This window comes from Microcebus murinus, chromosome 17 (genome assembly GCF_040939455.1).
Source record: "Microcebus murinus isolate Inina chromosome 17, M.murinus_Inina_mat1.0, whole genome shotgun sequence".
In the NCBI taxonomy this organism is placed as follows: domain Eukaryota; kingdom Metazoa; phylum Chordata; class Mammalia; order Primates; family Cheirogaleidae; genus Microcebus; species Microcebus murinus.
In genome coordinates, this window is record NC_134120.1 from 55139216 (window position 1) to 55153557 (window position 14342).

Below are 14342 nucleotides of genomic sequence, written 5' to 3' on the forward strand. Positions count from 1 at the left end.
TCTATGTGTTAGGCATCAAGTCAAGCATGTTACACACATCTTCTCATTCAGCATGTAACTAACCAAAAAGATGCTTAATTTGTATGTATGTAAAATAAAACTCTAGAAAAATATTTACCTATTTTTATACTCAAGAGAAATAGTAAACTCTCCACAAAGAACATCTATTGTAAAATAGTAGAAATGATGTGCACGAGCAGTAGAACAGGAAAACAAAGTTTTAAAATTGTACCTATTTTTGTCTTCTGCTGACATATCTTCTGAACTTTTGCCTTCTTCTTTAAAATACTGGCCAGAGCTAGATGGATTAGCAAAAGTAGATATGAAAGGTCCCAGAGACTGAAAAGCTGCTTGGCGAACCTAGGAAGAAAAAATAGACAATAATAAAACTTTTTTTTTTTTTTTTGAGACAGAGTCTCACTCTGTTTCCTGGGCTAGAGTGGCAAGGTGTCAGCCTAGCTCACAGCAACTTCAAACTCCTGGGCTCAAGTGATCCTCCTGCCTCAGCCTCCCCAGTAGCTGGGACTACAGGCATGTGCCACCATGCGTAGCTAATTTTTTCTATATATATTTTTAGGAGAGACGGTGTCTCGCTTTTGCTCAGGCTGGTTTTGAACTCTTGACCTTGAGCAATCCACCCACCTTGGCTTCCCAGAGTGCTAGGATTACAGGTTCACGTGAGCCACCATGCCCGGCCAATAATAAAACATTTTAAAAAGGATTTAAACACACATATTTATATATATTTAATAATCTATTTTCCATATACCAAAAGTATGTTTAAGATAATACTCAAGCTTTTCTAAAAGAAACCCACATTCAGAACTATAAACCTATTGTGCATAGGATTAAGATTAAAAAGAAAAAAAAAACTTTAAATCATTCTACAGTTATGATTTAAAAATCTCTATAAACTATTTTTCTTATTTACTTTCAATTGTTTTTATTCTGGCTTTAAAATTTAAACCATAATAATCTGACTATGAGATCCCATTAAACATATGCATAGAACTAAAGAAGGTCCTGTTGTTGTATACTCAAGAACAAAAAGAATGCAGAAAACCAAGAATGCCAAACAAAAGATATAGAGCAATAAAGTCAATAAAATGTGATTATAAATATATGTAATGTTTTCAGGTAAAAAAGATTGTAATTTTTTTACTATATGAAGGCAAGGCAGATGTACCAGAACTACATGCATATCCATCAGAAATATAATACTGACTAAATTATATGTCACAAAGATCTGAAAACATGTATTACTGTGATCAATGAATCAATGACTATCTTATGTAGGAGGAGTTAAAAGGAGATAACAGAATTTTATTTCATGTTGTATTTTTATATTATTTTTTAAAATCAAGATTTTTTAAAAAACAAAACATTGAAAAAGGAGAAGTCTTATGAAAGGAGGGAAGCATAGACACAATCCAACAAAGGCGATCTTGACAAACAAACTGGTATGTTACTAAAACCCTGACTTTGTCACAAATCAATTTCTCTGATGTTCAGCATTCTTTTTCTAAAAAGCAACATAACCATATCTTTTGCAAGTTTTAAAATAAGGGTTATATAATATGCGTATTTTTACAAAGGCAAATAAATGTAGAACATATCTATTATTTGTATTTACCTACTTGGAAAATCATATACAAAATGGTTCAACAGATTTAAAAAAACGGTTAGAATAGATGACAGAGAAAAGAACAGCTTGCAAATTTAGGGTTTTTCTTCCCCTTTATAAATCAACAAACATTACTTCCATAAAAACATAAAAGGTCATTTTTTAAATTATATTGCATGAGTTTAGTCTTCTCTAGATCTTATTAAATCTCTGAGTGTGTTCCAATAAAGAACATATAAAACTTATTTAAATCATTAGATACATTTATTCTGTCATTAGATTAGAATGAAAAGAGATTAATGTGGAGAAGCAACATCACCTAAGGGTGTCTAACAAGAGTTAATTAAATCACACGGTTAAAGATTAATCTACCTCCTTGAGTTCACAAAAACAGAAACCGAAATCCAAATATTAATACAATGATTTCCTTAATGCCACTCGTAATTACAGTGGGAACAGGACTAGAATCTCAGTTCCTTAACTAATACATCCCACTGCATATAACTGAGTAATTTTCTAACACTACAAAAACATTTCTACTTTGAGCTACTCCTCAAAATGAAGTGATTTTAAGCTATTATTTTTGCTAGTTCCAATAACTTTAAGTAACTAATTGTTTGATTTGATTTGATTTGATTTTAGAGACAGAGTCTCGCTTTGTTGCCTAGGCTAGAGTGAGTGCCATGGCATCAACCTAGCTCACAGCAACCTCAAACTCCTGGGCTCAAGCAATCCTGCTGCCTCAGCCTCCCAAGTAGCTGGGACTACAGGCATGCGCCACCATGCCCTGCTAATTTTTTTCTATATATATTAGCTGGCCAATTAATTCTTTCTATTTATAGTAGAAACGGGGTCTCGCTCTTGCTCAGGCTGGTTTCCAACTCCTGACCTCAAGCAATCTGCCCGCCTCGGCCTCCCAGAGTGCTAGGGAAGTAACTAATGATTTTAAACAAAGGTTCTGAAAACCACTAAAAAATCCACAAGTCACTCAAAGAATAAATATTAAAGAATTTCAGAAATAAAATTAACTTTCAATTCAATCTTAACTTTTGAGAACAGATAGTCCAGTAGATTAATCTTCCCCAAACAACTTAACCTTTTTCTGACAGAAGTCTATCTTCTCTTTCCTTCTTTTGTACCTAAATAGGCATAGGATTGACATATAAAGTGTGTGTACATGTATCTCTCTCAAATAGGCAGAGGATATACAGTTAGCCCTCTGTATGCATGGACTCCATGGATTTAACCAACTGCAGATTGAAAATGCAGTTAGGCTCACAACTGTTGCATCTGTATTAAACATGTAGATATTTTTCTTTTCATTATCCCCTAAATTATACAGTGTAACAACTGCTTATATAGCATTTACGCTATATGAGGTATTATAGTAATCAAAAGATTGATTTAAAATATACATGTGTAAGTTATATGAAAATATTATGTTCTTTTTATATAAGGGACTTGAGAATCCTCAGATTTTGTTATACACAGAGAGTCCTGGAACCAATCTTCCCCAGATACTGAGAGAAAACTAAAATGACCAATATATCCATATTCTCAAATTAGCAGCAAATAATGCATGTTACTGATCCAAAATGATGACCAAGTTTCAAAACAAAAACTTCAAATAAGCTATGTTAATCTTTTCTAACAATCTTATACAGAATATTACAAAAACATTAAAATAATACTACGGCTTAAAAGTCTTTCCCCCTGTGTCAATTTTGATTTGGAAATGAATGCGGTATGGTCCTGAAATCTCCCACTTCTGCCATGACAGCATGAGGAGCTTGGCTGACTCACTCCCCAGTGAAATAAGTGCAAATTATAAAACAATCATTCAAAGCCTATGGAAATGGTCCTAAAAGAAAACAACAAATGAAAAAATATCTATTCAAGAAAATCTACCAAAATTCAATAAAAAAGCTGAGAGTCTGTGTTATCTGAACCAAAACCACTCCCTTCTTACCATTCTTTCAGCCTGGCGAGGTGCAGACCCCTCAGGATGGCAGTAGCCAAGAACACAGGGCTCCCTCTCCTCAGCTCCTACTCACAGGATTTCTGTGTTGTTTCCCCAGCCCCTAGCTCTTGATGCTGAGGCCAAGTCCTGGCCAACCATAGTTGAGAGGTTGGGGGTCCTTTCTTCCACCCAACACTCACTTGTAGAATAGAGGCTCTACCTCAGGTATGACACACTGAGAATACTGGGGCCCCTACAGTTGCTGCTCCAGCTCAAAAGGCAGTGATTACCCACCAAGAGAACCTCAGGCTCTGCCCTCCCATGCCCACCAAATTCCTGTCATCCCAGGGTGACTTGTGGGCTTACCCAAAGCTATGCCCCCTGGAGGAGGGAAATAGGCTCCACTGCAGTATACAAAAGCCAGTCATTAAATGAACAAGCAAATAATAATAGGCCTTGGGAGGAGAGGTGGTAACCAATACCAAAGTTACTACATTATATTGTTTAAAATGTCCAGTTTTCAATAAAAAATTACAAGGCATACAAACAAAAATCCATGTTATCAAAAAAATCACACATCAGAAACTACACGTGAGAGTTATCAGATTTCAGACTGAAAATAAAAGACTTCAAAGTAGCCATTATAAATATGTTCACAGAACTAAAGGAAAGTGTGATCACAGAGTAATGGAAGGTATGGGGACAATGCTGCATGAACCAGAGAATAATACCAATAAAGAGAAATTATTTAAAAAGAACCAAATAGACTGGAGTCAAAAGGTCCAATAACTAAAATAAAAAATTTACTACATAAGCTCAACAGTAGATTTGAAATGGCAGAACAAAGAATTGATCTATTGAAGATCAATACACATTATACAAGCCAAAGAACAGAGAAGGGAAAAATATGAGGTAAACGAACAGTGCCTCAGAGAAATGTGGGACACCATTTTTTTTTTTGAGACAGAGTTTCACTTTGTTGCCCAGGCTAGAGGGAGTGCTGTGGCATCAGCCTAGCTCACAGCAACCTCAATCTCCTGGGCTCAAGCGATCCTACTGCCTCAGCCTCCCAAGTAGCTGGGACTACAGACATGCGCCACCAGTGCCTGGTTAATTTTTTGTGTATATATTTTTAGTTGGTCAATTAATTTCTTTCTATTTTTAGTAGAGACAGGGTCTCACTCAGGCTGGTTTCAAACTCCCGACCTTGAGCAATCCACTCGCCTTGGCCTCCCAGAGTGCTAGGATTACAGGTGTGAGCCACGACACCCAGCCTGTGGGACACCATTAAGCACACCAACATGTATATAATGGGAGTAATAGGAGAAAAGAGAGAGAAAAGAGAAGAAAAAATATTTGAGGAAATGTTGGCTTAAAATTTCTCATTTATTGAAAAACAAAAACTTATAAATCCAGGAAGCTCCATCAGCTCCAAGTAGGATAAACTAAAAGAGATCCACAAATGGACGTTGTCACAGTAAAAATTTTCAAAGTCAAAGGCAAGGAAAAAAAATCTAGAAAGCAACAAGAAGACAAATGACACATCACTTACAAGGGAATCCCCTAGAAGATTAACAGCTGACTTCTCAGCAAACACAAAGGAGGCCAGAAGGCAGTGGGATGACATATTCGAAGTGCTCAGAGAAAAAAAAAAAACATCAAGCAAGAATCTCATATTCGGCAAAGCTACATTTCAAAATTGAAGGCAAAACAGACCTTCACAGACAAAAACTGAAAATTTATTACTAGCAGACCCACATTATAAGAAATACTAAAAGAACTTCTTTAGGTTGAAAGCCAGTTACACTGGATGGTAATTCAAAGAAAGGAGAAAAACCCCAAATCAATAACTTAACCTTCCACCTGAAGACAATGGAAAAAGAAGAGCAAACTAAACCAAAAGCAAGCAAAAGGGAGAATATAATAAAGGTCAGAATGGAAATTAATGAAATAGATAATACAAAAATAGAAAAAAAAAGTCAATGAAACCAAAAGCTGGTTCTTTAAAAAGATCAACAAAATTAACAAACCTTTACCAGAATGGCCAAGAAACAAAGAGACAAGACTCAACTTACTTGAATCAGAAATGAAAGAAGGGGCATAACTACCAACCTTACAGAAATAAAAAGATTACATAGGAATTCTATAGATAATCATATACCAACAAATTAGATAAGTTAAATGAAATGGACAAATTCCTAGAAAGGTAAAAATTACTGAAACTGACTCAAGAAGAAATAGAGAAGTGAAGAGACTGAATTAGTAATTAAATAACTATCCACAAAGAAAGGTCCAGGCCCAGATGGCTTCACCACTGAATTCTACCAAACATATATAGGAGGATTAATACCAACTCTCTATAAATTCTTTCAAAAAACAGAAAAGTAGACTAATTCAATTTTATGAAGCCAATTCATTTTATGAAGCCATTACTCTGATAATAAAACCAGGCAAAGCCATCCTAAGAAAACTACAGACCAAAATCACTTAAGATATAAATACAAAAACCCTTGACAAAATACTGGCAAACTGAATCTAGCAACATATAAAAATAATTACACACTATGATCAAGTGGGAGTTGTTCCAAAGATGCAAGGTTGGTTTAACATCTAAAAATAGATTAATGTAATATATCCGGCCAATAGAAAAAAGATTTATATTTATAAAGAAATTTTGTCCAGTTACAAAAAAGTTAATATAGTAGTCTTTCTACAGTCTACTCCTAAATGTATGAATAATATATCTTAAAAGTTATAAATTATTTCTTAAATTATGAAGTCAAAATTATGTTCACTTTAAAACAGATTCAAATGAATTATTTTACCAAAATGATAATTAAAATCATACCCAACGTGAAGGATCACTGATCAAATTAATAAATAGTGCTGATAATTTAGTCCGTCGGATTTCCTGACATGTTGCACATGAAACCGCCATGAAGCATTCAGCACAAGCCTTCCGGACTCCCCATACATTATCAGAACAAAGCTGAAAAAATCTGGGTAGCTATGTAAGAAGGAAAGAATTTTGTTAGTCAAAGACAGTAGTTCCAGTAGTTATTTCTCTTTCATTTTCTGCTTTCACAGAGATTTCTTTTTTTTTTTTTGAGACAGACTCTGTCCCCCTGGGTAGAGTGCAGTGGCGCCATTACAGCTCACCGCAACCTCCAATTCCTGAGCAAAAGCAATCCTCCTGCCTCAGCTGCAGAACACAAGTGCACACCACCTCGCCTGGCTAATTTCTTCTATTTCTGGTAGAGATGGGGTCTCGCTCTTGCTTAGGCTGGTCTCAAACTCCTGACCTCAAGCAAGCCTCCTGCTTCAGGCTCCCAGTGTGCTAGAATTACAGGCATGAACTACCACACCTGGCACATTTTCTGCTTTCACAGAGTTTTAAACATTGGATTTTCTTAATAAGTAGAAGATTTATTTAGTATTAATACTCAGACTTTTTAATAAATCACTTCTAATTCATAACAGAATTGACTATGCAAAAGCAAAAACACTCCCAACAAATAGTTTAAATGTTGTTCAAGAGATTGTACCTAAACTTCATTATTTTGCATAACAGACAGTTTTGAAACTTTTTCAGTATGTTTACTTGTATATCAACCATATATATCCCACATACTATTTAAAACTAACCTGCTATAGATTTAATATGCCACCAAAATATGTGAAGGTTGTGATGAAATTAAAAATTCAATTGCAGAAACAATTGATTTGATTCAGAGAAATGGAAGAGGTAAAAAAAGATCAGTGGTTCTGACACATATATATATTTTTTAATAAACTGTCTTTATCAAAACACAATTCAAGTGTCCAGATTACAGAAATTTAAACCTCTAAATTCAAAGTTATTATTTTCTTTCTGGTTTCTATTCATGGAATTGTGTTAATAAAATTTTGGGGTAAATGTATGCATTTCAAACTTTATGTACTACATTGCTTACTCCTTAGTTTTCGTTTTTTTTTGAGACAGAGTCTCACTTTGTTGCCCAGGCTAGAGTGAGTGCCGTAGCGTCAGCCTAGCTCACAGCAACCTCAAACTCCTAAGCTCAAGCAATCCCGCCTCAGCCTCGCGAGTAGCTGGGACTACAGGCATGCGCCACCATGCCCGGCTAATTTTTTCTATATAAGTTGGCCAATTAATTTCTTTCTATTTATAGTAGAGACGGGGTCTCGCTCTTCCTCAGGCTGGTTTCGAACTCTTGTCCTCGAGCAATCTGCCCGCCTTGGCCTCCCAGAGTGCTAGGATTACAGGTGTGAGCCACCGCGCCTGGCCCTGCTTACTCCTCTATATCTGTGATACTTACCAACATTTCTTCAGTAGCTTGCTGGCCAACTACACTGCAAATATCTCCAAAGTTGGCAGCACAGACCTGTCAACAAAAGCATCATTGACATTTCAAAACATTATATATAGTTTTTAAAAAATAACCTTTTAAATTTCACATATCAATACATTAACCATTAAAACTATGTGTTTCTAAATAGGAAAAAAAACTGACTGTAAAAAATACCTTTCGAACATGAAACATTCTGCAATCACAGCACATCTCACAAAACCTAGGCAGGATAAGACGCTCTGTAATATCCTTCCCAACCATGGGAGCCATTTTGCACATTATCTAAAATAAGAACAAAAACACACTAAAAATATCTTTAAGGCTTTTCCAGTATATAATTTAAGGAAATATAAAATGTAACATGGCATTATATTGCATACATCACAGAAAACATTCCTAGTCAATTGTTAATTTTTTCTTGTTTATCCAAGTAGGAAACATAAAATTAGATATTAACCGCTATCAGTAAAATCAACCAATAAATAATAAATGCACAGAAAATTCTAAACTTTCATTTTTGTCCAGTTTCTATCTTATTAATCATTTTGTCTGGTAACTTTAAAACAAAAGAAACCCTACACTTTCTCAGTAAAAAAAATATAAATGGTTACTATTCAAAGGGAAGGATTATCCCTCAGAAGGATCTGGATTTAGCAAAACTCTATTGCTAAAAAAAGAGTACACAGAGGCAGTCCTCATCTTACAAAGCACTGTGTTAACTGAAGCTCATGCATGTTGGAACCATGTCTTCGTTTTGCAAAGCTTTGGTTCCAAAGAAAGCAAGGACAGTTTCAATATGGACATGTTTCAGTTAACACAGTACCAGGCAAAGTGAGGATTAACTTATTTGAAAACTAGCCCTCTATTATTTAAATATATTTCCCCTATAGTTAACACAGAAAGAAATCTGATAGTTTGTTATCATCTATCAATTATATCCACCATATATCCAAATATGACAAGAAAAAGAAGTAAAAGGCATACAGATTAAATAGAAAGAAAACTATCGCTATTCATATATGACATGGTTGTCTACACAGAAAATCACAAGGAAATCTACAAAGAAGCCACAAGAACAAAGAAGTGAGTTTAAGAAGGTTGTAGGATATGTATCAGAATACAAAAATCTATTGTATTTCTACAAAGTAGCAACAAACAATTAGAAACATTTAAAAACAGGATTATTCACAATAGTGTTTTTTAAAAAACATGAAATCTAACAAAATATACATAAGATCTTTCTCCTGAAAACTATAAAATACTTATGATATAAATCAAAGAATTAAATAAATGGAGAGGTCTACCTCATTCATGGATTGTTAGGCTGGCAATTCTCTCCAAATTGATCGACAGACCCAATACAATCCCCAACAAAATGCTAGCATAATCAGAACTAAAGATAATGCCTACCTATCTCCTATATCCCAAAGCTAGTTTTGGGGGTTCTTTGTTTTTTGGTTTTTTTGAGACAGCGTCTCGCTCTCTCACCCCAGCCAGAGTACAGTGGCGTCATCACAGCTTACCACAACCTCAAACTCCTGGGCTCAAACAATCCTCCTGTTTCAGCTTCCTGAGTAGCTAGGACTATAGGCACTTGCCACCACACCTGGCAAATATTTTCTATTTTAGTCTACTAAAAGCAAGTCTCTACTTGCTTTTGCTCAGACTGGTCTTGAACCCCTGATGTCAAGCGATCCTCCCACCTTGGCCTCCCAGAGTGCTAGGATTACAGGGATGGGCCACTGCGCCCAGCCCATTTTTTGAATCTATAAGCTATCTCCAAGCCCTCGTTAAAGATCCAAAGTTATACTGAATCACTGATGCAGCATAACTAAATTTACTAGATGAATTATTCCCAAGATAGAGGAAAAATTGGGAGCCAGGGAATATAAAACATGACAAAAATAAAAATAAACATAAATCAATTGTAAGAATCATGAGATTACTACTAGTGCTGGATATAGTCATTATAATGTTTTACCAATTTTAAATCCCATCAAAAATTCTAATAGTATAAGTTAAACTCTGCTCAATATAAACTAACAATTATGTCAAGGCAAAAACTTATTTCCTTTATTAAAGAATTCCTGAAATAGCCGGGCGCGGTGGCTCACGCCTGTAATCCTAGCTCTCTGGGAGGCCGAGGCGGGCGGATTGCTCAAGGTCAGGAGTTCAAAACCAGCCTGAGCAAGAGCGAGACCCCGTCTCTACTATAAATAGAAAGAAATTAATTGGCCAACTAATATGTATATAAAAAAATTAGCCGGGCATGGTGGCGCATGCCTGTAGTCCCAGCTACTCGGGAGGCTGAGGCAGAAGGATCTCTCGAGCCCAGGAGTTTGAGGTTGCTGTGAGCTAGGCTGACGCCACGGCACTCACTCTAGCCTGGACAACAAAGCGAGACTCTGTCTCAAAAAAAAAAAAAAAAAAAGAATTCCTGAAATAAAAAAAAAAATGTTTTGGAACTAGGCAGAGGTGGTGGTTGCATAACACTGTGGTTATACTAAATGTCACTGACTTTTTATACTTTAAAATGATTAATTTTATGTTATATGAATTTTACTTTAATAAAAATATTACTGAAAAAAGTATCTAAATTTATTAACTAATAACTAAGCATCTAAAAATAAGATAATGGATTCAAGAAATTTTTCAAGGAAAAAAGACCCTACAGAGACATCATCTAATTCATCTCACTAATGATGATCTGGAAGTACTATATAATTTTGGTGTAATTTTTTTATATCAACAAAGATATAACTACTACTTTAGATTTAAATAGTGAACTCTCATTATCCAAACAGATTTGAATAAATTTTCAGACGAATTTATCACTTTTCTAATTTATTAACAGATTCTTATTATCTGAACCCAGGAACCACAGATGCGAATCATAACATATATCACTCCATTCTAATTCATGCCCTAATTATGATTGCTCCCAAATAATCAGAATATTAACTAATCATGTAAAAAAATCCCAGAAAGTCACTATTATATATGATTTTGATTTTATTATGTGCATAAAGACTTAATCTATATATTCTTCTAATAATCATTATTGACATCATGTATCATAACAAAATTACTTGCCTGACTATCCTCCCAAAGACCATACTGTCAAAGGCAGGAGCCAAGTACTATTTTTTATTTCCTTGTACTTATACTGCCAAGAAAAGTAAATAGCAACTGAAGGGGTTCAAATGTTTTTCATTCAACACAGTTTTTTTTTTTTTTCTAACTGCACTGGTAATAACCATTTCATTTTTCCATGCTGACATATAAATGAATTTATAGTTACTTATTATTTTCTTTTTGTGTGAAAGAGACACAATAAGAAGCCTTCATGTTTTTTTCCTTAAGCCTTTCCCTTAAGCCTTCATGTCCTTTTCTAGCCCTGATTACATTTCAAACTTAAAGATTTGGGGCTACTTTAATACAAGTGTGTTAAATGAGATAAACCAGCTTAATATTTAATGAGTACCTCCTATCATTCAAGTTTTGCCTAAATGAAAAAATGGCATTCTACTTACAGCCACAGCTTCTGTTTTCACATCATCATTGCTATCTGGGGCAGTCAGCTCTATGAGGACAGGGCACACTTTGGTCTCTACATCAAATCGCTCAATTAGTTCCTGCTCCAGCAGAGCCAGTAAAGCTGCCTGACTTGTTTTCCTCACCTAGGAGAAAAACAATATAAACAAAGTAAATATGTAATATAATAAAACTCTTGATTTATAATATAATATAATATAATAATATATTATTATATATTATATATTATTTATTATATTACATATTATCGTATATTATAAATAATATGATATAATATATGATAATATGTAATATAATAAATAATAATATAATATAATAAATCACTTGATTTTTACGAACTTGAAGACTTCTCATCTCAAAGGGACCCAAAACTGGCAAAATCTGAAAACAAATACTTGTGGGTTTTTCAATTATTACAAAGACAGAACTTCATAGGCTGTGTTATAATACATGAAGTAGAACACAAAAGCCATCCTTGTAAAAGATATCTCACAAAGTAACAAATATTTTGAGGGACACCTAGTACAAGTATAAGTGCAAATGCAGTTACTAGGCACTGACTATAATGACATTAAAGAGACCTAGTAGATTTGTCAGACTCTCAATACATCTTGTCTAAGACAAATGGTCATTTCTGAAAAACAGAATAATGAAGTGAAAGAGGAAAAAACATTCCAATGAGACCACCTAGGCTAGCTACATTATGCTACATCAACTTCCCTTAAGAACATGTAAATGGTACTCTTACCTGATTATTCTGATCTGCAAGATATCTAACCACAATAGGTAGCAAGTATTTGGAAAAAGCATATGGTATTGAAGGCCGGTTTTCTTGACAAAACAATGCAATATGAGGCACCTGTTCCATCAGTTCCGCTCTCACAGTTGGTTCTATTGAAATAACAGCAATGTGAGCAAACATATTCTCCCACAGTAACAAAATCTTTATCTAGGCTTCACACTACCTAAGCAGGCTTGGGACTTTCATCTTCAGCACAAAAAAGACTTACAAAAACATTCTCTGTGCAATTCTTTTCACAGCCATACACAGGTCAATCCCATGAGTAAAAGTAGGACCTTAACCCCCAACCCAAGCTTCTGTTGTTTATAGTATACATTGAGTATGTAAGTATCTCTTATAATAAATGAATTATTTACCACCTACATTATGTCACATGGTGCTAGTAGTTAAATATCTGATATTTTCATCAATATTATGATATGATATGATCTATGAACTCCACTATTTAAGAACCTCCTAGTTCAAGTCATCAGATCTGGCTTCTAATCTTAGTTCAGTCAATGAATTAAAGATTTATAATTAACTTAGCAAAGATTAAAAGAGGATAAATGAGTATCAAAGGAGACAGATTTAAAAAACAACTTTGAAAGACCCAAGTGTAAATGGAAAATTTAAATGTTAGAAATATGGCATTTCAAATCTCTGGGTTTCAAAAGGATGAACTGTCCAATAAGTAACATAGGAAAATCAGCTAGTTATCCGGAAAAAAGATCCTTACTGCACACAATACATAAATTCCAGGTGAATAAAGTTCTAAACTTTTATTTAAAAAAAAAAAGATCAAAAGCACTAAAAGATAACATTAAAAGGAATGTTTAATCTTTAAGTGGGAAAACAAAACCCAAAAAACAACTAAAAGACAAGCTAATTTCACTTTATAAAAACTTCAATACAGATAAGAGATCATACTCAGTTAAAAGGCAAAAGAGTCTAAGAGAAGATGTATGCTTAACAAAGTATTAGGAAGTAAAATATACAAGGAACATGAATATAATAAAAAGGATACAAATGGGCAATTCATAGAGGACACCCAAGTGACTGAAACACAGAAAGGATGAATTATCTGTAATAAGTTATTACAATAGACATTACTGGAACTTTTGTACCTATTAATGATTGTATTATTAAAGTCACCTTAAGGTAGCTACGCATGAATGTGTCCATTGGAATTTCAAATTTCAACAAAGAGAAATTAATATAGCTATCAGTAGAAGACATATTAGCGTTTTTACAAAGCTCAGAATCTTATCAACAAACCAATATTTGCAATTTCTATGATACTGTTGTGCCATGGGAAGTTAGATTTGAACAAAATAGAGTGCTTCTGTTTTTAAGAAAACCTAAATTCTTAAAAAGTAGACATACAGGCCTCTATTTTTCTCCTGAATTTGTTAATTTAACACTAACTTAATCACTTACAGATATTTTTGAAGCAAAAGGATAGTTACAGTTAAGAATGTAATCAGCAACTTTTCTTTCTCCAAAATCCTGCTTAATCAAATAGTCCAATGGAACAAAAATGGACTCCAGAAATAGACCCATGCACATGTAGAGAACTGATTTATGAAAAGGTAAACAGGAAAAGATGGTCTTCTCAATAAATGGTGCTGTATCAACTGGCTACTCACATTAAAAGAAAAAAAAAGAGGCCAGGTGCAGTGGCTCATGCCTGTAATCCTAGCACTTTGGGAGGCTGAGGTAGGAGGATTGCTTGAGGCCAGCAGTTCAAGACCAGCCTGGTCAACAGCGAGACCTCATCTCTACAAAAAAATAGAAAAATTAGCTGGGAATGGTGGTGTGCACCTGTAGTTCCAGCTGCTCGGGAGGCTGAGGCAGGAGAATTGCATGAGCCCAGGAGGTGGAGGCTGCAGTGAGCTATGATGATGCCACTGCACTCTAACCCGAGTGACAGAGCAAGATCCTGTCCCCCCACAAAAAAAAGAAAAAAGAAAAAGAAACTTGTCTCCTACTTCATAACATACACATGAATACATTCCAGGTAGAATACAGATCTAAATGTCAAAGGCAAAAACAATAAAGCTTCTAAAATTA

The 14342-nt window shown here is 34.6% G+C and overlaps 1 protein-coding gene across 4 annotated transcripts in view; it reads right to left on the reverse strand.

The window, feature by feature from the left end:
- PPP4R1 (protein phosphatase 4 regulatory subunit 1) overlaps positions 1 to 14342 on the reverse strand; it is an 81968-nt gene that overhangs the window by 33549 nt on the left and 34077 nt on the right. For all 4 annotated transcript variants that reach the window (XM_012746131.3, XM_075993685.1, XM_012746128.3 and 1 more), the window contains 6 exons: positions 12237 to 12379; positions 11467 to 11613; positions 8108 to 8215; positions 7901 to 7966; positions 6433 to 6591; positions 233 to 360 (listed from right to left, as the gene is read on the reverse strand). In XM_012746131.3, coding sequence (XP_012601585.1) covers positions 233 to 360; positions 6433 to 6591; positions 7901 to 7966; positions 8108 to 8215; positions 11467 to 11613; positions 12237 to 12379 — 751 coding nt within the window. The remainder of the gene's footprint in view (positions 1 to 232; positions 361 to 6432; positions 6592 to 7900; positions 7967 to 8107; positions 8216 to 11466; positions 11614 to 12236; positions 12380 to 14342) is intronic.